The sequence below is a fragment of the Trachypithecus francoisi genome, unplaced genomic scaffold (genome assembly GCF_009764315.1).
Source record: "Trachypithecus francoisi isolate TF-2019V2 unplaced genomic scaffold, Tfra_2.0 Lachesis_group2, whole genome shotgun sequence".
Lineage (NCBI taxonomy): Eukaryota > Metazoa > Chordata > Mammalia > Primates > Cercopithecidae > Trachypithecus > Trachypithecus francoisi.
This window is the reverse complement of record NW_022681465.1, coordinates 96,555,110-96,578,501: the sequence shown is the minus strand read 5'-3', so window position 1 is coordinate 96,578,501 and position 23,392 is coordinate 96,555,110. Positions and strand designations below refer to the sequence as shown.

Here is a 23,392-nt window from a genome sequence, read left to right as displayed (position 1 = left end):
AGTGTATAATGCAAACATAGCCATATGCTTCTTCTGTAATAAAGCAAAAAAGATGTGTTTAAAAGGAAAATGTAAAGTATCACAAGAAAGGCAAAGGTTGGGTAAGAAAAAGAAGATTTTTAAAAGCTGGAAAAGACATTTAGAAAAGATGGCATTTCAGGTGTTGAAAACAAATATGACTTTGATATCCAGAGGTGGGATGGGACCTTTCAGGTGGGAAAAAGAATATGAACAAAAGGCACAAAAAATGGAAATGATAAGGTATACATATAGAGCAGCAAATCATTCAGATCTGCTAAAGTATTGTCTCCTACATTTCCTCGGCATGAATTCCTCTGGAATTCATTAAAAGCACAGCTTCCCAGTCCCCTCGCTTGGAAATTCTAATTCAGTGGGTCTGAGATAAGGCCTAGGATTCTTAATTTTTAAAAAGTATGTCAAGTGATTTTTATCACCGGGAAAGTTTAACAAGTACTAGTCGAAAGAGCAGAGTTGGTGAAGAAGAGTCATGAAAGTTGAATCTTGAAATAATAGGACAAGAGATTTGGCCTTATTTCTATAGTAAACAGACAGTAAAAATAACATTTTAAGCTTCAGGAAGGCTGCTCTGGTAGTGGAAGGAATAGGAGAAGGGAGCTGGGAGACCAGTCTACAGACTACCACACCAGTCCAGTCTAGAGATACTGAAGGCTGAACAAGGGTAGTAGCAACAATAAATTAAAGGGAAAAAATAGATTTGAGATATAGATACATCTTGGATAAAAAATTGCCAGGACAGTGCAATGAAAAAATATGTGAAAAAATCACAACGGAATCTAAAGTCCTTCTTTGGAAGATACTGACACCAGGGAATACAAAGTCCCAAAATAAGAAGTTTGAGAAGAAAAAGATAGTGAGTTAAGACTTGGCCAGGGCTTGAGAAACTAGTGTCCAATAAACAGCTGGAGAAAAAAAGAGTAAACCAGCCTAGATATATAGACGTGAGGGTCAGATACAAGCGTTTGATGATAACTTTATTACAAAGCACCCCCTGTGAAAGAGCCAGATGAGAAAACTATGATGACACAATACTAAGATAATAATAATACTTTGATAATGAATGGTATTTGGGTTGTAATTTTTTTGGCAGAGAGAAAAGATTTTACTCAGTCCTTCTAAAAGTGTTTAGAGAGTTTTTCAGGTTTAAGAAAGAAAATAAAGAGCAAGACAGCACTATCTGTGGTGGTATCCTTGTCCATTTCAATCTGAAATGCAAATTGCTTTTGGAGTATAAGTCCACAATATTCAGTATAATTTAAACATTGTTTTTCTACTTTGCACAGTAGAAAACAGCAGAAGGAACATAATCTTTGAACATTTAACACATGCTGCTGTTACAAATAGAAAAAATTCATACTAATTTCCTAATCAAGTCTATCTCAAAGTAATTGTGAACAAAATTTACTTTAGACTAGAAATTTAGTTTCAACAAAAAAAGCTGGCAGAAAAACTTTCTCCTGCCCTTGCTCTCCAAGGCCGCTCAACCTACTATCTAGGACCCTATGGGATTTAGGGAAGGACAATGGGCCAACTGCCTTCCCCAGCTGCCTTCTACCCTAGAATGCTATGCTACCAGTGAAATATCTCACCAACCTTTGAGATGTCTTGGGCTTGAAGGAGACAGTGTCTACAGCATTCATAAGCATATGAGAGACCTAACTAGCTAAAAAACACACCTCAGTTCAAAATTCTGTTTCTACCACCTCTTAACTGCATGATTGTGGACGAGTGATTTAATCTTCTCTGAGCTTCACTTTCTTTATTCCACAAAATAAGGAAAATAATTATCTGTATTGCATGGTTGTTATAGGGATTACATAAAATAAATAGTATAGTTAGCAGATAAGAAAATAAATTACTGTAATGCAGTATGATAAATGCTTTGATGGGCATAGACAGATTATCATGGAAAGAAGTACCTAGCTTATAGCCTGGGTGGGAGTTCAGTGGCAGGGAGAGGTAGAAGTAGTAGAAGGTGATAGTAGAGCTAAATCTTAAAGGAAAAACACTTTAAGGAGAGAGCACACTCCTAGCAAAAGGAAAAACAGGGGTGGGGAAGCTGTGAGGAAGGTATGGGTGTGCAAGGAAACTTGACATCTTTAGAAAACATCAATGAAAAGGAACCCTGACAATTTCCAGATCTAATATTCGTGGTTTTGTCCATTCACAAACATAACCACAGAATCATGACACATAGTAAATCATTTTGATGAGGCATAAATTTGAATCATGAACAATGCAAGACTAGTAGTGCACTGACATCTAAAGAAGACGACTCTTCGGATATTGAGGTGACAGAGTGATTGGTGACATTAAGGAATTGGGAAATGAAGCTTTTGTAAAAAAATGAGTTCAGTTTTGATATCTAAAGTAGAGACGTTTCCTAAAGGAGCTCTGAACAAGGGATAAGAGCCCAGGAGAAATATTTGGCCTTATCTCCTAGAGTTTAGAATGTTGGTGTATAGGTAAGTGGAAATTGAATCCATCCCATCAAATACATCACTCAAGGATACAATAAAAAGCAACAAAAAAAATGACCAAAACATTTCATATACACACCCATTTTAATTACATTTTAATGCAAGGGGTATTAAGTAGAATGCTTACCAAGTGTCCAACATTAGCCTACAAAAACCATGCTCACTAATAAGGGAACATGTGGGTAAAGAAGTAAAAATAATAATAATAATAATTGCTTTTAATTCAATGTTATTGTTAGAGTTGGTAAGAAATAGATAATTATGTTAAGCAAGTAAGGCTCATAGGTTATAAAGTTTTAATTACAACAATAAAGACTATGAACCTAATCCTTTAGGTCTCAGTATTCACTGATTTTCAAAAAAGAAAGGCATATCAGAACCTTTAGGAGTAAAAACCCTTGAAGATAGTTTTCTTGTAGTATACATACCAGAATTACTGCTCTAAACAATGGCAAGACACTGTGTTTCAGTAATGAGTATTATGGTGCAAGCAATATTCAAGAAAACCACATGTAAAGGCCTACAGGAAGGACTAGCAGAATAAAAAGGCCAGGAGGTGCTACATAATTCAAGGACATGGATTTAATAGTTACAAAGACCTGGGTTCATTTCCCTGCTGTAGCTACTTATTGGTTATGTTACTTTGAGCAAATTATAAACTATAGCTGAATTTATTCATGAGTAAAATGAGGATAATAATACCACTGATCTCAAAGGGCTGTGATGAGAATGAAATAAACAAAATATATATAAAAAACATTAAAATGAATATAAGAGTTTTGGAATGCGACTGTTTATAACAGTAATGATAATAATCATTATCATCTATCATACTACCTGAATAAACAGCAGTTAGGATTTGAATCATAAAGTCCGACCATTCAAAAAACTGCAAGTCTAGTTCAAACTGACTTTTTAAAAATGCCAACATTAAACATAAATGAACACTATGATTTTATGTGGATAATCTCAAAAGTTGCAAATATTACTGACTACAAATCAATTTACAAATCCAATGAACACTTACTGAGCCTGCCCCAAGTAAAACCTGCTGTGCCAGATATAGCAGGAAATACAATAGTAAGATATAGACCCTAATCTCTTTTATAAGTTACAATAAATTAGAGATTACCTGACTAACTCGATTTACTTCCTCCTCTTCTTCCTCAGCTTCCTCTCCAAATGAAAGTAAACTAAAATTTCTAGTCCAAAAAAAAGAAAGAAAAAGATAGAAAGAAAAAGTCAAATCAAACTTATAAATACCTTATTTTCAGAGCAAGAAAATAGAATTTACAAGAAGAAATACATTCTGACTGTTGTAAAAAAGACCATATTACTCAGTATTCAGCAGAAGTATTCTAATGATCTATATTTTCAGTATGTTAAGGCTTTTGCCTCACAGCATCATGTTTCCCATATCATACTAACTTTTAATGACCAAAATCCTTCCTGAGCTAAGGGATCCCTCCTGTACTGAGTCAAGCATGACAGAAATAATTAAGCTTTTTATATTTATCAAACTGGTAGCAAAATGGGGGTTTCTGAAAAACTAATAAGTATATATCCCTGAGTGCTACAAATGGGAAGTAATTAATCCAGTATTGGGCAAAATATTTTTTAATATTTTAAAATTAATATGTATACAAAATTGTCAGACAAAAAAAAATGAGCAATAAACAACTAAAATAGCCCACAAGGAGAAAAAACTACATTTGTCTCCTCTGATTCATCAAACAAAAGTAATCTCAAGTAAGATAAACAATAAGTTACTAAAATTCTCTCTCAAATAGAAAAATTAAAGATATGGCAGCAAAACAGATTTTTTTTTCCGCAAAACCTAGAAGCAAGCAATGACCAACATGTCATCCCTAACATATTTGCTGGAAACAAAAACAAAGCAAAACACACCAAAAAAAATGACTTTAGAGTTTATTGTTAAGATAAATCATAGTGATGACATACTGTATGTGAATATAGTGACAGTGACCTTTCATCCAGAGATAGATTAATCAAAATAAGCTGATCAAAGAAATTTTAAAAATCAAATAAATAATTCCAATAAGCAGTCATCTTGCCACAAGGAATTAACTGCTCATTAAAGTGTCTGGTCATATCTGACAGTTTATAAAACAATTTAACTTTATATTTGTAGGATGTCAACGAAAAAGGCTAATAGGTATTGAATGCCTATACTACTGGGTGTTTTAACATACCTCTTCTCATGTAATCCTCATAACAACCAGAAGTTGAACTTATTCTAATCTCTATTTTATAGGAAGAGGTAACTGAAGCTTAGAAATTTGAATCCACTTTGCTTTTCATTAACTAGGTTTGGCAGGATTATATCTAGAATTGATCAAATCTAACAATTATAGGTACAATAAAATCCTTAATAAGGATCCTACAGTTCAGTAAAAGAATACGTTGCAGTATATACAGACAGTATTAATAATGTAGAATATTGTCCAAAATAATGAAATTTATTTTTATTCCTATTCTTTGGAAAATTATCTTCTGGAAATAAACCAGAATACTGAATGAAACAGCTTTATAATTTAAAATGTTTATGATAAGATTATTTTTAATGGCACCAAAAAAGGATTGAAAAGTTAAATACAAGTTAAATTGCATAATGCAATCATGCAGTCATTAAAAATATTCTTTATACTTTTCTCTACTTTCTATTTATACTGAGTGAGCATATATTAATTTTAAAATAAGCAACAAACAAAAGTTTCTCAATAAATCATTTATATAAATAATTGTTACAGGGATCATAAAATACGTATCTATTTATTAACACAGATTTCATATGAACAACTGAGATGACATGTTTGTAGCTTAAGTTTAAGATATACTGCACCTGAATACAAGAGTTGCTCATTTAGGAAAACAAACAAACAAACAAAAACCACACTAATATGGTTTGGGCTCTGTGTCCCCACCCAAATCTCATCTCCAGTAATTCCCATAATCCCCACGTGTTTTATGGGAGGGACCCTGGTGGGTGGTGATTGGATTATGGGGTGGTGTCTCCAAAGCTGTTCTCATGATACTGAGTGAGTTCCCATAAGATCTGATGGTTTTACAAGTGTTTGACAGTTCCTCCTTCACACTCGCTCTCTCTCCTGCTGCCTTGTGAAGAAGGCGCCTGCTTCGCCTTCCTCCACGATTGAAGTTTTCTGAGGCCTCCCTAGCCATGCGGAACTGTGAGTCAATTAAACCTGTTTCCTTTGTAAATTACCCAGTCTCAGGTATATCTTTACAGCAGTGTGAAAATGGACTAATACAACCACACACTCATAATTCCAATATCTCTCAGTCTCAGGCATGTCTTTACAGCAGTGTAAAAATGAACTAATACAACCACACACTCATAATTCCAATATCTCTCTGGTTCAAACTGGCCTCTGCTTTGCTAGTAAACAATTACTATAAAAGGAAATAAAGTAAATTAAATGAATGAGTGTCATTTTTCAAGCTGAAGAAAAATCTCTCCACTATGATTACTTTGTGCCTTTGGGTTTCAATTTCTTTACTTCCTCCTCTGGTTTCTCTTTTTTCGGCCTTTTAATTTCCCTTGGAATGATGTCATCAAAAGGATTAAACAAAACCTATGAAAAAAATATTTTGAAAACATTATTCCATTTTTAACATTTCACAAAAAATTAAACCCAGTATGTAATTCCATTGGTATAGTGTCTATATTTTTCCCAACACAAACATTATTAGTATAGTGATATATATTTACTACACAACATGCTTCCACTTACACGGCCAAATTGGATTCGCTCAATAATCCTATGTGCTATCTACTAAGGGATATTTTATCCCCATTTTACAAAAGGGAAAAATATTTAAGAAAATGTAAATGATACAGAGTAAGCAAGACCAACTCAGATGCTCTGATTTTCTTATTTTTGCTTCCTCAATGAAGGATCACTCTTTTTTTTTTTTTTTTTTGAGACGGAGTCTTGCTCTGTTGCTGCAGAGTGCAGTGGTGTGATCTCCGCTCACTGCAACCTCTGCCTCTCAGGTTCAAGTGATTATCCTGCCTCAGCCTCCCTAGTAGCTGGGACTACAGGCGCGTGCCACCATGCCCAGCCATTTTTTTGTATTTTTAGTAAACACAGGGTTTCACTATGTTAGCCAGGACGGTCTCCATCTCCTGACCTCATGATCCAACCACCTCGGCCTCCCAAAGTGCTGGGATTATAGGCGTGAGTCACTGTGCCCAGCAGATCACTCTTAAATTACCTATGAAGTCACTTCTTTGGGCTAAATAAACCTAATTCCTTTAACTTTCTATTATGAGGTAAGCTTTTCAGTCATTGGATTATCAGATAAAGTTTCATCTTTGAATTAAAATCTTTAATTTAAAAAATTATTAACTAGAAATTGTGCCCAAATAAATCAGAGATAAAATTTGAAGTGTGATGTTTACTTAGTACAAAGCTTTCATCCAATAGTTTAAAAATGCTAAGAATCAATTCCTCTTAAATGACAATTTAAGTGCTGTATCTCATAATAATCATGCTCCTACCTCACAGCTTTTTATTTTGTGTGGATTATGTGGTCTTTCTTCATCATCAATGTCTACTTCTGACAGCCGCAACATGTTATAAACTGTATCCCCTGTAACCTATCAAATTAAAAATATAATGTAATTGAAAATTATTGCACTCATCCTTTGAATTAAGAGAAAACCTTTGAAAGTATTTTTCAAATAATTAAAAGGAAATTTCATATGATTACATAAAATATATACATTTAATAATGCAAATAAAGCAACTTTATCCTAAAGGAGAAAAGTGTGGATGGAGATCAATCCCTCAGTAAGTGTTTTGGAAATTTCCAATATATATTTAATGTAAGTTTTTATTAACAATATAATGCCAAATAATCTCTTACTGAATGACAACTTTTCATTCAAAGATCATAAACAAATTTAAACTTTGGAATAGGATAAAATAAGCAAATAATAACAATAACAATGTGGTAAATGCTTTAGAGACATTATCTCATTTGATGCTCACAAACATCCTAAAAGTAGGAACTATCATTATCCTTCTACAGATAAGAAAAATGAGGCTTAAAGAAGCTATAGAACCAACAGTGATGGCCTTTCTAACTTCTAACTATGCTACACATTGTCTCTGATGTGTTAGTTATATAATCCCAATTGTAAAAACTGATGCAGAATGGCAACTTAAATCTCATTTTATTATACACTCTTATTTTTAAGAAATAAATGGAGGGAATCTATAAACATCAGACAGACTGTGTTGGAGTGGCTCAAAAGAATGTGCCAATGCATATTTCTTAACCCATTGTTATTATTAATAAGTATTAACCAACAACATTGCAATATATGGTTTTAGTATGATTCCCTTCATTCAGTGTTTCTCAAGAGTTTTAAAACAACACCAAGCTTTCCAGTTGTACTGAATTTGTTTTTTTCCCTTTCATCATCACAAACTCTAGTTTTGCCCGGCATATGGGGAAACCATTCTTACTGAACCAGCAGAGGGCGCTGACACACTAGTGATGTCTAATATGCCTAAGACTTAAAACATATAGAAATATATTTATGAGAAGGGAGAAGAGTGAGAGAAGAAAACCTTCAGAATCCCTTTTTAAAGGGAATTGTTGAAAATTCTATAGAAAGGACGTTTCCTAATATGACATGAAATGTGAGCAGGATTAAATAGGTACCATTCAAAGTAATATTTACAGTGAGAAGTTTCAATGTCAACACAAATTCCACTTTAGACTTTAAAAAATCCATCATTAAGAAACTAAACTTTAAACTACTAAATGTTATTACTTAAATGTCTTTCCAAAAATGTAAAATCAATACTGGCTAAGTGGCACATTATTAGCTCATACCATTACTATGGTTTTAAAGAAGAAATACACTAAAGTCACAACTAATGACTGAATTGAAAGATGCAAAAAAAAGAATTTAGCTGCTCCCTCATAGTGCACTATAATAGGAATATATTCCATCATTTTTGAAAAGAATAAACATATCCTATGGAATGTTTTGATGAAGGTAGCTCTTAGATAAGTTAATCATATGTATCTTAGAAGCCTAAGGAATAACATAAAACCAAAAACTGAACCACAGGTTTAAAATCACTGGACACTAACCTTTCCAAAGATGGTATGCTTATTGTTAAGTTCATCCGCTCGACCCAGTGTGAAGAAAAACTGGCTGCCATTATCATGAGAACCAGCATTTGCCATGGCAACCAGTCCTCTCCGATTAAAACGCAACCGTGAATGAAATTCATCCTGAAATGTAAAAAAGATCTAGTGAATGTCCTCAGTTATAAGACCCATCATATGCAGTTATTCAACTTGACCCACAAGGTCCTGTACAACTTCTAATAAAAAATGCAGACATTTTACTTAATTGATTTTTGAGCACTTACTATTCTTTCAATGTTATTAAACTTGAATTCACTAGACTGTATTTTCTAAATATACTCATACAGAAATATACCCTATTTTGTAGAAAGCTGCTTAGTTATACCCAAAGGAAGAGTACCCAAGGTGGAATGGATGTCTAAGTTATTTCCCTATTCTCATCCCAAAGTCAGGTAAGCTTTTGAAATCTTCTCTTACTTCTCCCAGAAAACTACTTTTGAGCCATTGGAGAGTCTTCAATTATTACTCCTTCCCATCTCATTCTAAATGTCATTAAACAATTGCTTTCTTCTTGTTTTTTAATTCAAATAATCTACTATTATTGTGTCATGTAATTTTACCATGTCTTTTTAAAGTCCTAAGTTGAATCTTCTCTGAAATGGCACTGATTCTATTTGCCAGTTTTCAAAAGAGCAGGAACAAGTCTTTCTAAGGTGGTTTTCTCACCATGATAGGGCTACTTAACAAATATATTAGTCTCTTAGTTAACAGAATTTCCTTCCAACCTGATATTGAAGTCATTTATAAATGTAGCCATGTTATATCATAAATGCTTTTCACAAAGGAAGATTTTTTCCTTAATAAATAATTCTCAAGAGATCTGAACTCAATGGATCACAACTCTGTATACTGTATTCAAAATGACCTAATTGAAAAATGTAACAAGATAATTGTATTACCTGAAAATAATTAAGCAAAAATCTCAAGTTAGGAAGGAATTGTCAAAAACAACTATTCTGTTACACTAAATAAAAGAATAAAAGAATGCTTCCGACTAGACGAGGTACCTAAAATCATGAGAAGTCTTACTATGGTAAAATATAAAACAGTCTAAAAGTGACATCTGAGACTTTTAAAATAACTATTCCACATTTCTAAGGCCATTATCATCTGGAAATTAAAGCAAACAGTTCAAGTATTTTCTTCAAGAATGACACAATGACTTGGTAAAAGATGAAAGGAAAATGCAGACAATCTATTCCATTAGTATAAAAATGAATTTTTCAAAAACTCCCATATTTTAAGAGATAGCAATGTTTACTCACTCAAAGAACATGATATCGGTGCCATCAAATTAATAACAAACACAACTTTTAGCTTTTACTTGAACCTGCTATTGTTCTTAATATCTTCACTATGACATTAACTCTTTTTCTTCTTAGATCTATGTTGGCAGATAAGAAATCACTGACCTATTCTTGATTAATGCATCTTTTACAGACAATTTATTTATTTATTTATTTTTTTGAGACAGAGTCTCGCTCGGTCGCCCAGGCTAGAGTGCATTGGTGCGATCTCAGCTCACTGCAACCTCCAACTCCCAGGTTCAGGCAATTCTCCTGCCTCAGCCTCCTGAGTAGCTGGGATTACAGGTGTGTGCCACCATGCCCAGCTACTTTTTATAATTTTAGTAGAGACGGGGTTTCACCATGTTGGCCAGGCTGGTCTCAAACTCCTGACCTCAAATGATCCGCCCCCCTTGGCTTCCTAAAGTGCTGGAATTACAGGCATGAGCTACTGCACCCAGCCTGATTTTTAAATACTAATGTGAAATGTTTTTTCCTCTTGTGGAACACAATCATTTTCGATTAAGCAATCCAAACTGACTTGGAAATAATAACAACAAAAATAGTAATAAAAATAATAATTCAGTCTTACTTTGAATGGTGTTCCATAGATAGACTCTCCACCACTCCCTGTGCCAGTAGGATCCCCGCCTTGGACTATAAAACCAGGCACAACTCTATGAAAAATGGTATTGTCATAATAAGCTGAAAAAAAATAAAAGTAATTTATCAATGTCTAAAATTAATCATATCTACAGTTACCAAAATTAATACAGCTAGAATCAAAAGATTTATTTTCCAGAATGTTAAATAGGCTCCCAAGCCAAAACCTTTTGTATCCTCCTTCTTAAAAAATAGTTACTTCTGAAAGCAGCACACATTTCTACAGAAACCATCATTGTTGACTTTTTGTTTTTATTTCTAGGATTCTCTCAAACTCTGGATTGGTTTTCAAAATAGAAATTAGAGAGTTCTGGCAGGAAGGAGAAGCAATATTGTGCCCCAGGAGACATTTGTCAATTTCTGAAAATATTTTTCAGAAATGGGGGATACTATTGGCATCTAGTGAGTAGGGGGCAGGATATTGCTAAACATCCTATACTGCAAAAGACAGTCCCCACAACAGAGAATTACCAGCCCAAAATGTCAACTGTGTGGAGACTGAGAAACCCCGGCAAAGATGAACACCTTATTTCCGACTGCTTCCTCTTTTCCTCACAGAAAATTAATTTATTAATATACAAACTCATAATATATCAAAATTACTTATTAGTTATAGGTATGAAACCATCAATACACCCTCCTCAAGAAACTCGGAATAAACAAAACAAATAACACAATACATACTTGAGTCCAATTAGTTCAATTGGTTTGCTAAATGATTTAAATAAATTATTCATAATTATATGTAATTCAAAAATATACAATTGGAGTATATAATTTAGAACTCATAAATATACAGGAGAGATTGTATATGACCTCCTATACTATATATTATCTGGAACCTAAAATCATTAGGGTACTTCATAGAAGAAAAGGAAGTTAACTTGGGAATGGCAGAAGCATGGCATCTCAGTGAGTCAAAGTGTAAGTGAAAAATTGAGTGGGGAGCAGGAATTAGAGTTTGCCTGAATAAGAGAATTTATATTAAGAAGTAGCAATAATGGCCAAAACGCATAAGAAAAGATGCTCAATATTATTAGTCATTAGAGAAATGCAAATCAAAACCACAATCAGATACTACTTCACACCCACTAGAATGGCTAACATCAAAAACCTTAGAAGAGTAAGTGTTGGTAAGGATGTGATGAAACTGGAACCCGTTTACATTGCTGGTGGGAATATAAAATAGTGTAAAAAGTTAAACACAGAATTAGCATGTAATCCAGCAATTATGCTTCTAGGTGTATGTGTATACAAGTAATATATATGTTTATATATTAATATATAGTTTTTAAGTGTAAATATATATAGTTCACATAAACAATATATAATATATAAGTAATTATAATAGTAGTTATAAGTAATTTTGATATATATTGTTTGATATATAAACAATATATAATATATCACTGTGCACATGATCTGATTTGCTTTTATGAAATATCATATATTTACATATATTGTTTATATATCCAAAAGAATCGATTGTTTACATATACATCCAAAATATATATATGTATATATATCCAAAAGAGTTGAAAACAAGTACTCAAATACTCACACACAAATGTTCATAGCAGCACCAGTCACAAGAGCCAACAGGTGTAAACAATTCAAATGTCTATCAATGGATGAATGGATAAATAAAATGTGATATATACATATGATGGAATATGACTGTCACAAAAAGGAATGAAATACTGATACATGCTACAAAATGGATGAACTTCAAAAACATGCTAAGTGAAAGAACCCAAACACAGAGTCACATACTATCTGACTCCATTTATAAGAAATATCTAGAATAGGTAAATCTGCAGAGATGGAAAATAGATTGGTGGTTGCTGGGCGCTGTGGGTGGAGAAGGGGGATATTAGTCCATTTTCACACTGCTATGAAGAAATACTTGAGACTGGATAATTTATAAAGGAAAGAGTTTTAATTAACTGACAGTTCCACATTGGGCGGAGGCCTCAGGAAACTTACAATCATGGTGGATGGCAAAGGAGAAGCAGGCAGTTTCTTCAGGTAGTGGGACGGAGTGAGTGCAAGCAGGGGAAATGCCAGATGCTTATAAAACCACCAGATCTTATGAGACTCACTCATTATCACAAGAACAGTAAGGGAGAAAATGCCTCTATGATCCAATCACTTCCACCTGGTCCTGCCCTAGACATGTGGGGATTATGGGGATTACAATTCAAGGTGAGATCTGGGTGGGGACACAGAGCTGAATCCTATCAAGGGGAGAATAGAGAATGACTGGGTTAATGGATACAGAGTTTTCTTTCAGGGGTAATAAAGTGTTTTAGAACTATATAGAGGTGCCAGCTGCACAATACAGTGAATGTACTAAATGACACTGAACTGTACACTTAAAATGGTTAGTTCTATGTTATATAAACTTCACCACAGGTTTTTAAAAAAATCCTTTAAGTGGAAGGAAAGGAATTATTTTACATCACTGAAATTAGTTCTGTACTTACATTAGGTAAGCACAAGAGGAAAACATATGTAGTATGAAGTACTGAATAAACAAAAGCTATTATTTTTGTTGTTGTAAAAACAAACAAAAAGCAAGTAGCAACAAAGCAGGTTGTGATTGAGCCAATTATTGAGTTAGGCAGACATGATTCAGTCACATGCTTAGGGTTACAAAGCAGAAAGATAGAAAGAGCACAGTTCCCTAAAGATTTCACTGAGCTTCCCTAAAGATTTCACCAGATTTCTTGACGTAGAGGATGATAAATGTCTTTATTATTTAAATCATTTTAAGTTGGGTCTTCTATTACCTGCAACTGAATACAACCTGAATATAACTCATTCAATAAAAAATATTTATCAAGTATCTACTGTGGGTCAGGCATTTTACTGATACAATTACTGACATAATTTATAAAGTTCCTATTTTAGTGGCTTGGAAACACCCTCATAATTATTTATATTTGCAAAGCATAACTGGATATACAATGCATATTTTTAAAAAATATAATCTGTATTCTAACAACTGTATTCAGTACACAGTACGTAAGAAGAAGTAGAAAGGAAGATCAGCTGACTTTGCTTACTCCCTTCTCCCAGTGCAGGGCAGTTAGGCTGTATTTACAAGAGCTCCCTGGTGCAGACAAGTTCCTTCTGGTTACAAATACACACTATAAAAAGCAAAAGGTCTAAAAGTATCTCTCCTATATTCCTAGGTAACTGTTTCATGAGTTACACTAACACTGCATGTAGCAGTCAGGAGTTTGAATCTTGCCTTTTGCTAGCTATACAATCTTAAACTCCATTTTCTCATAAATCTAATAACATAAATTAAGGCACAGTGTCAATCTGAAGATTAAATCATGTGAAAGCAAACTACACATTTTCAAGTTCAACACAAATGTGAGGTCAAACTAATATCTTCACTCAGATGCTACAAATTCATATTCAAATGTGAATAAAAAATATACCCCAGTATATATCATATAATGAATATTCCTCTAGACCCATAATAAGCAGTCAACCAATACTTTTTGAGCATCGTGCATGTGATCAGATTTGCATTTTCAAAACATCATTCAAATACCCAGGGTGAATATATTAGAAAGAGACATGACTGGAGAGAGAGGGGGAGTGAGAGAGAGAGAGAGAACGAAAGAGAAAGTGCAAGTACATGCGACAGACAGCCGGTTAGAGAATGCAAGCAAGCAACTACTGTCCTGAGAGTCATTACGTAACTATGGCTTATCTTGAGATACACAGACTCGAGAACTACTTATGAAGCAAGATCCATAAGACCCACATATATGTTACCTGTGAGGGAAAAAGGACAGGAAAGAGGTCTTTATTACTTGTGTTTTCAAATTTTACAATTTCGCCATTTTATTTCTTTTTTCCTATTTCCCATTAAGTATTTCAGTGATGCTGACTTTTTATTTTAAGATTTTCTTTATAATTTTCCTAGTTATATTCCTGTTGAATGCATGAAATTATTATACTATATATAAATAAGTAAAAATTTTCTATACTCTCTACAGTATAACTTTGTATTCTAACATAGCTGGAATTTCCAATATCCACAAATCTTCCATATCTACTATTTCAACTTCTTTGTAATTTATTAGTAATCACTATTGAACTATGCATTTATAGTTGTATTTATAGTTTATAATACCCTATAATATATTTTGCTGCTTGCAATGTTTGCTTTTCTTAAATTTTTATGTATCATCACAAGTATTTTGAAAAAGCTTTATTATTTCATTATGCATGTTCATAATATCCTCCTGAATGTTCTCCACTATTGAAAAAAGATACCTAAATGTATCTTAAATATGAAACAAAAGTTCCTATCTGTTTGCTGTCATTCTAGTATTTGTCACATAGTTTTTATTTCTGGCTACAATAATATATGGGCATTATCATAAATTTTGAATAATTACATTTCTTGCCCAAGTTCACGGAGGAATTTATATTTGCATTTTAAAGTAGTTATATGTATGGGGGGGGAGGGGGGAGGGATTGCATCGGGAGTTATACCTGATGTAAAGGATGAGTTGATGGGTGCTGACGAGTTGATGGGTGCAGCACACCAACATGGCACAAGTATACATATGTAACAAACCTGCACGTTATGCACATGTACCCTAGAACTTAAAGTATAACAATAATAAAAAAAGAAAAAAAAGAACAATAGATATTAATAAATACTCTCCCAGTCTTTTCAAAAAAAAAAAAACAATAAAGTAGTTATACGTTTCTTCTTCTAGAATCCTGTTTTGTGTTTAACTATGTAAATATTAACATTAATAACTTTTTATCTAACACTTATCTTATGACCAGTCTGCACTATTTACTCCAGCCTCTCTGGTATTTTTTTTAAACAAATATTTCAGTTTTGTAAAGAAATTTGTTTTAACTTGTAGCATATTTATGCTTATATCTGTCACTCTAAAGAATTAGTAAACTATTATTAAAGAATAAAAGATAACCAATAAAGTGTGGACCATGATGAGACAAGAATGATGTAAAATAAAAGTGAAGAGAATAATAGTTACACAATGTATTAAACATTTTGATTTTCTTATCCACTTCTCCCTCTGCTCCCCACTTGTCTATAAAACAAACATAAAATTATATTCCTTCCTCACACTGTAGGAACTAATGAAATTATCAAAGCTAATAAGCTTCCCTTTCATTTCTTTATATCTTTTTGCCCTATTTTTTAATTGATAATTTTTTTAAAGTTCCACTCATTTTAAATGTCCACCTAACTATGCTGCAAAGACCAAAAATCTAACATTAAGTCTGTATAAAGCAGATCTTTTGGTTTTGTAAAGGCTATAAACCATCCTTTGGCTATGAACATCATTTTAGTTGAGGGCCATATCTGAGACTGCACTCTTACTTGTTCATGTTTTTATTCATTTGCTTTTAAATTCCAGAAACCATGCTTTAAAAAAACTAATATGAGTGTTTCAAGATCTAGAAACATTACGACTCATCTAAATCATAGAAGCAAAGAACTAAAATGGGGTTTCCTGGATTATATTTTTGAAACCTTGACTTAACTCATTTAGAAATATATTTGTTTAAATCCGTTTTCTTAGGCTGCACGTTAGCCTTTCCAATAATAATTCTATCTCTATTCAATTAAGAGGATTGGTGAATTTGATTAAGAGAATTATTCTGGTTATTTTAAAAATTATTTTTCTATTCTTTCTTCTTTCTCCTTGCATTATAAATAGGTGAATAATTGTTTGTTGTAATAATTGAGTTTCACTATCACCCAATTGAAGAACTTCATTTCTTCTTCACTGTCACGTTGTATCCAGATGTTTTCTGCTTCTTCCATTCACCTGGTCATGGATTGCAATTTACCATTCATTCTTTCTAATGTTTTTGTAATTTCACTCTCCTTCTGTAAAACTTGAGCTTTTGAATCTTCAAAACTTCTTACCAGAAACAAATCTGACTTTTCCATGTCTCTTGTGTTTCTCAACTTGGTTAACAGATATTTGAGGCCTCTCTGACTGAACTACCTGCCTGACTCTATTTCCTTCCTGCCTGCCATAGCAATTATTAATAATGGTCTTTGCAGATGTCCTTTCATTCTCTCTCTCTCTCTCTCCACCCCTCCTCACCTCTCTCTTTTGGAGAGGGGTTGGTATCTGGGTATTTTTCATTTCTTAAATCTTCACCTGGTAATTATGTTTGTCTGACTATTTAGAGAGCTCTCATCATACCATACTACTGGATTCTCTTTCACACCTTGCTTCTGGCCCAAAACGCTGTTTTCTGATACCTTGAATAAAACTGTCTCTAAAAATCAAATATAACTTAGAAGAACAAAGATTTGCCACCACTGGAGATATTCCAAACCATATGCAATGTATTCTAGAAGCCAACAAAAAGTTCTAAAAATGGAAGGTTTAGTTCCCTAAGAGAATACTCTGAAGGGAAAAACACTTAAGTGGATGTATAATTCTGCAGCATTTTAAAAAAAAGAAAAATAGTTACTTTATTACTCAAATCTAAAAAAACTAGAGATAGTGATAATAATATCACTGGATGCTAGCTGGAAGGCTGTGTGGAGAAAGTAGAATTCTAAACATTTAAAAATGGGTAGACTTAAACGTAAAAAAGGGAAGAAAAAGCATATCAATAAAAGGGGAATTAGTATGAGAATATGTATGAAAGTGGAAACAGAAAGGAAATGCTTAGGAAATAATATTCAACTAAAACCATGTGGTTAGTGCAATGAGATAAAAAGTTGGATAGCTAGGAAGCCAAGCTGCCTGAGGATTGAAATAGCATATGAACAAGTAAGAGAGAAAAGGGGAGCAGGCAAGAGGCAATTACAGTCATACAGGTGAAAGGCAGACTTGGGAAGAAACTGGTAAATTTGGTTTTACACTGGTTTTGGTATAGCTAACAATGGAAGACTCCAGTTGAAAAGTCCACTAGGCAATTAGATATGAATATTAGTACTAGGAAGGGAAGAAATGACTAAATGTGGTAGTCATTTGGATTGAAGTAACAACTAGAGACTGATGACAATAGAGAACTAGAGGCAATCTTGGGGAATACCAAATTTTAGAGAATGAAAGAAGGAAGTATAAGATAGCAAAGAAGACCAAAGAGTATCACAGTATTATTTGTTGAGATAAATTGCTCTGTTAAAAGTATTCAAATTTATTATGGGTAGTTTTTTTCTCTTATCTCTACTTCGTGACACGCAGTTCAATACCATATCCTCATAGCAACACCTGTCACTCATGACCACTATTTAACACTAGTCTTCAATGTTTGGACACTGCAGTTTATTTTTAAACTGACAAAAATTTCTCCGGTAGAATAAAAGTCATAAGTTATAATTTACCTTCCAAACAAAGTTGGATAAAATTTCTGCAAGCTTTAGGAGCTTCTTTGGACCACAACTCTATGTCAATATCTCCAGCTGTAGTTTTCAATAAAACCTGTAGAAAGAATATTACATTTTATTAAATTATTATTTTGCATAATAATCAGTTGAGTGACTATTTGACTTGTAGCAATCACTAGTGAGTTTTCAATTTTAAAAGAAATATTAAAAATTGTGTTTGGCTTTTGTTGATATACGCAAGAAAATGTCAAATATTCACTACAACTCATTGTACATTTAGATCTTTCAAAATGCCATTTCAGAAAAAGTTTGGGATTTAAGAAAAAAAAGCATATATCTTTTTTAATCACAGAAAAAAACTTCATTCATTTAAAAAATGGTTAATACCTAAAGTGAGAAGTTCACTTGAGGCTAGGAGTTCAAGAAGAGCTTCAGCAACACAGAGAGACCCCGTCTTTAAAAAAATTGGTTTTAATTAGCCAGGCATGGTGGTGTTCCATGCTATTTGGGAGGATGAGGTGGGAGGATCACTTGAGCCTGGGAATTTGAAGTAATAGTGAGCTATGATCATGCCACTATATTCCAGCCTGGATGACAGGGCAAGACCCTGTCTCAAAACAAAACAAAACAAGACAAAACCCCAATAATGCAAATTTGTTATAATCGAGTTTCCCATTGCATCAACTCCAATAAAACTGTGTAGCAAATTAAAGAATAATGAACCCATTAAGTTGTGATATTATAATTTTATAATTACCCTTTTTAATTACCTTTTACTCTCTCTGCTCATTTAACATCATGCTATTCCTAATTTACAAAGGAACATTCTTAATCTAACTCTGGTTTGTAATTTACTAAAATATTATGTCTTAAAATCACCTTCTATAGTAAATAGAATCCTTTGAAAGCCTTTCCACCAGCTCATAACAGCAGATACTCCTTGGTAGAACCAGAAACTTTGCAACAACTAAAACCTTCCCTGCTGGGCTCCCAGGAAACAGTTTATAATTGTCTTATTTGTAACCACAAATAACCAAAAAGAATGTTAGGCTCTAAATTTGAACATTGTGGCACAGCTGGAAACCAATTTCTCCAGTATTACTTCTTTTTTTTTCTCCCCTAGTATACCAAAGTAGATCAGTGTCAATAATTTGTGATCATCACAATCTTTTAGAATGCTCTTGCAAGTAAAGGGTATGCAATGTAACTGTTCAAATACATGAGCCTGTTTCTCATGGAAAATCAGTATCATCAACATTAAGTCACATTTCACCACCCCAAAAAGAAACCCTGTATCTATTAGCAATCACTCCCTATTTACCCCTACTCCTACACTCTGGCAACTATTAATCTACTTTCTGTCTATGTAGATTTGCCTATTAAACATTTCATATAAATGGAATCATACAATATGTGGCCTTTTGTGTCTGGCTTCTTTTACTTAGCATAATGTTGCTTTCAAATTACATAGGGCTTTCAGTTCTACACATCTAGTTTTTAAATGTCTTGAAAATCACAATGACTTTATACTCTTACTGGTAAATATTTCAAGACAATATATATTTAAGGCAAAGTTCACCATTAAAAATAATAAATAGAAATCCACATTTACAATGGTTTTCATAATAATTTCTTATTTTTTTGATAGACTTCCCATGCTGAGGTATCAGCTCTATCATGTTCTTATGATTTGCTAGTTTATATTATTAATATTATTTTCAATAAGAAATTTGTGACGGCTGGTTTAGTTAATCTAAATACTACGGTCTATAAATCTATTTAGCTAGTCATTATGAAAAATTACATCACAACGCCAAAAAAGTGCCTTTTTTTTTTTTTTTTTGAGACAGAGTCTCGCCCTGTTGTGCAGACTGGAATGCAATGGCGCAATCTCGACTCATTGCAACCTCTGCCTTCCGCGTTCAAACAATCCTCCTGCCTCAGCTTCCCGAGTGGCTGGGCTTACAGGCGCATGCCACCACGCCCGGCTATTTTTTTGTATCTTTAGTAGAGACGGGGTTTCACCATGTTGGCCAGGCTGGTCTCTAACTCCTGATCTCATGATCCGTCCGCCTCCGCCTCGGCTTCCCAAAGTGCTGGGATTACAGGCATGAACCACCGCGCCTGGACTTTTTTTTTTTTTTTTTTGAGATGGAGTCTCGCTCTGTCTCCCAGGCCGGAGTGTAGTGGCGCGATCTCGGTTCACTGCAACCTCCACCTCCCTGGTTCAAGCAATTCCCCTGCCTTAGCCTCCTGAGTAGCTGGGATTACAGGCGCACGCCATCATGCCCGGCTAATTTTTTTGCATTTTTTTAGTAGAGACAGGGTTTCACCCTGTTGGCCAGGCTGGTCTCAAACTCCTGACCTCAGGCAATCTGCCTCAGTCTCCTAAAGTGCTGGGATTACAGGCATGAGCCACTGAGCCTGGCTGTTATCTTTTTATATATATTAAATAATGCATTTAAACAAACGAAAAAAATACAAATATATATAGATTTTCTTCCCACAGCTCATGGATGGTTTTGCACATCCACTGAAGTATGCACTTACTGGTTTAGAAACCACTGCTCTAATGAACACACGAATTACATCATCCCCCCCCCACAGGCTCTGGAATCAGGATGCCCAAATTCAAATACTGGCCCTTCCGCTTACTAGCTTTGTTACCTTGCGCACACTATCTGACATCTCTGTCACTTAATTTCCTAATCTAAAAACAGGGATAATAATATCTTTTAGGATTTCTGTGAGGACAAAATGAGCTATAATACACAGACTGCTTAGAAAAGCACATGATAAATAATAAGTGCTCAAAAAATGATAGTCATTATTACGTTTTTTTTTTTTTGGCAAAAGGCAACTTACACCTAGTAAAAAGAATGCATATATAATCAGGCCACCTTGTTCACCAGGGTTTCTTAATCTTTTCATTAATAAGCTACTGAATTAATAAAGAAGGTATATGGCTCCTTTCTCCTCTGGCCATACATTCTCTTCGGCCATCACTACTTTGTAGGCCTCCTTGGCTCTTTCTCTTAAAATTCCCAATTAATACTTTGACAATATCATGTTTCTTATAAACATCTATGCAAATATACTTATAAAGCCATTTTGATTTTCAATACATTTAAAAACTAAGTGTGTACAACAATAAGACAGACCCCTATCATTTGAAAGCAACATTATGCTAAGTGAAGAAGCCAGACACAATTTAGAATAAGTGATCATAATATGTGGAAATTTCATCTTCAGGGAATTACCTCTTATGCTTAAAAAATTTCTATCAAGTACTATATTTCTTTGCCTCATCTTCAGGGGCTAGGGTTAAAGCAAAATACAGAACATTTATGGACAACCAGGGACCAAGCACTGGTATCATTATCAATTACTTCCCAAGCTGATACTAAGCTCTTTGAAGGGAGGAATTTTGTCCCATTTACTCTGAATGTCTCTGTACCCTTTCAGTACCTAATGTACCATTAGATAGTAAAGGCAATAAACATTTATTGAACAGACTTATTACATTTGCTTCAAATTCTTCACACACCAAATTTTTGTCCACACTCTCAACCTTACAGAACTTGGAAGCTTTAATATCTTTGATGAGCCTTATGGTGGAAAAAGTCCCAAGTTGTTTTTGGATGAAAACTTGGGGTCTTGTGTTATCATTCAGCCCATTTCTGTTCAGAAGACAGTATTTATCACATTTTGTAGTTAAACATTTATTTGCATGATTATTCAGTCAATGTATACTTCACTCAATTAACTCATGATAACTCAGACAATGTGGTTTTTTTCTTTCCATTGTATCCCTAAAACCTAGCATCTATGCCAGGCAATTGATTTGCTCAATCATTATTTGTTGAATGAATAATCTATTCAGGAATGTATCCTTGTTAAAGCTTTTCATCTATATGACCATGTCAAATCTTCCTTTAGAACAAAGCAATTAAGTCTGTCCTTGACCAGCAGCAGTGTAACCTCAAACTCACTGATGCTTAATACTCCTCAAAAACTAAGAAAAATATAGTATTAATTCATCCATCCATTCGTTTATTCAATACATATCTGAACTCCTTCTATCATGTATCAAGTACTGTTCTAGATGCTTGTCTCTGCCCTGATGTTCCTTGCATTCTATAGGGGGAAGGTAGGAGGAAGGATACAGTAATACTAAATAATTAATACATACCATGGAAAAAAACTAAAAAAGTTAAGGGGGCCAGAAAATGCTGGGATACAAGGCATGATTGAAGTTTGCTATTTCATAGAAAGTAGATAAGAAAGGACTCTTTGCTAAGGTCAACACTTGATTAGATAGAGGAATAGCAAATGTGAAGGCCCTGTCTGGCAGTATAGTAAATCTATTCAATCTCTACCAGTGTTTATTAACTGGGGGTGATACTGCCCTCAAGAAACATTTGGAAATAGGAGGAGGTAGGTATTTTGAGTTTTCACATTGATATTAAATAAGATAGGTGAGGGGTGGGATGGACACACTAACCTACAATGCCCAGGAGAAGGTCAAAAATTGAAAGAATTGAGCTGCCCAAAATACCCATTAAATTTTTGCTGGGAGTTACAGCATTTTTGGTTTTGCTTTTAAATTGCTCTCATTATATTATCAAATGTCAATGAATAAAAGATTGTATAAATTATTTATGATGCAATCATGTAACAAACAGGATGGTATGTTGTGTAAATTTAACTTATCTTAATTCAACTATATACTTTCAATCTCATTTTCTCCAATATGCTGATTCATCAAATTTCATATGAGATAGGATAGGTCTCAATTTAAGAATTCAGGTGACACTTATTCCACAACGGACTCTTCTACCTTGTACAGTATACAAACACCTTGGATGGGAATTGGCATACATTAGCCATCAAATCAATTACAGAAACCTTTCCCCATTCTAATGTAGTAACAGTTCCCATTTCCCACTTTCTCTGACTGACAGTCATCTCAGGTTTTAAAATCAGCTCAAAAGATACCTTTTCCATGAGGTTTTTCCTAACTTTCCCAGTTGTTCACTACTCAGTACCGCCATAGCAACCTGATCTCTTCTCCACAAGCACGCTTATCAGACATACAGGCTTTTGTTTACCTGTTTCACAAACTAAACTATAAGCTCTTCCGGGAAAACAACTACCTTACCCATCCATCTTTGTATCTCCGGCGCCTAGTACAGTGCCCAGTGCCTAGCAGGCGTTCAATTAATGATTGCAGAAGAAATGGAGAATGAATGACCTCCAAGTTAAGCAAAGAATATATCAAACTCAAAAATGTACGTTTAAAAACCTAAGACTCTAGAAATCGGCTGCATGAGCTAGGTTAAAGC

The 23,392-nt window shown here is 33.9% G+C and overlaps 1 protein-coding gene across 3 annotated transcripts in view; it reads right to left on the bottom strand.

Annotated features, from left to right (window-relative positions):
• The window catches only part of CWC27 (CWC27 spliceosome associated cyclophilin), a 261,663-nt gene that overhangs the window by 237,641 nt on the left and 630 nt on the right, over window positions 1-23,392 (bottom strand). For all 3 annotated transcript variants that reach the window (XM_033179685.1, XM_033179686.1, XM_033179684.1), the window contains exons 2-7: window positions 18,045-18,141; window positions 10,611-10,723; window positions 8,673-8,816; window positions 7,063-7,161; window positions 6,030-6,133; window positions 3,652-3,721 (exon numbers count right to left, since the gene is read on the bottom strand). In XM_033179685.1, coding sequence (XP_033035576.1) covers window positions 3,652-3,721; window positions 6,030-6,133; window positions 7,063-7,161; window positions 8,673-8,816; window positions 10,611-10,723; window positions 18,045-18,141 — 627 coding nt within the window. The remainder of the gene's footprint in view (window positions 1-3,651; window positions 3,722-6,029; window positions 6,134-7,062; window positions 7,162-8,672; window positions 8,817-10,610; window positions 10,724-18,044; window positions 18,142-23,392) is intronic.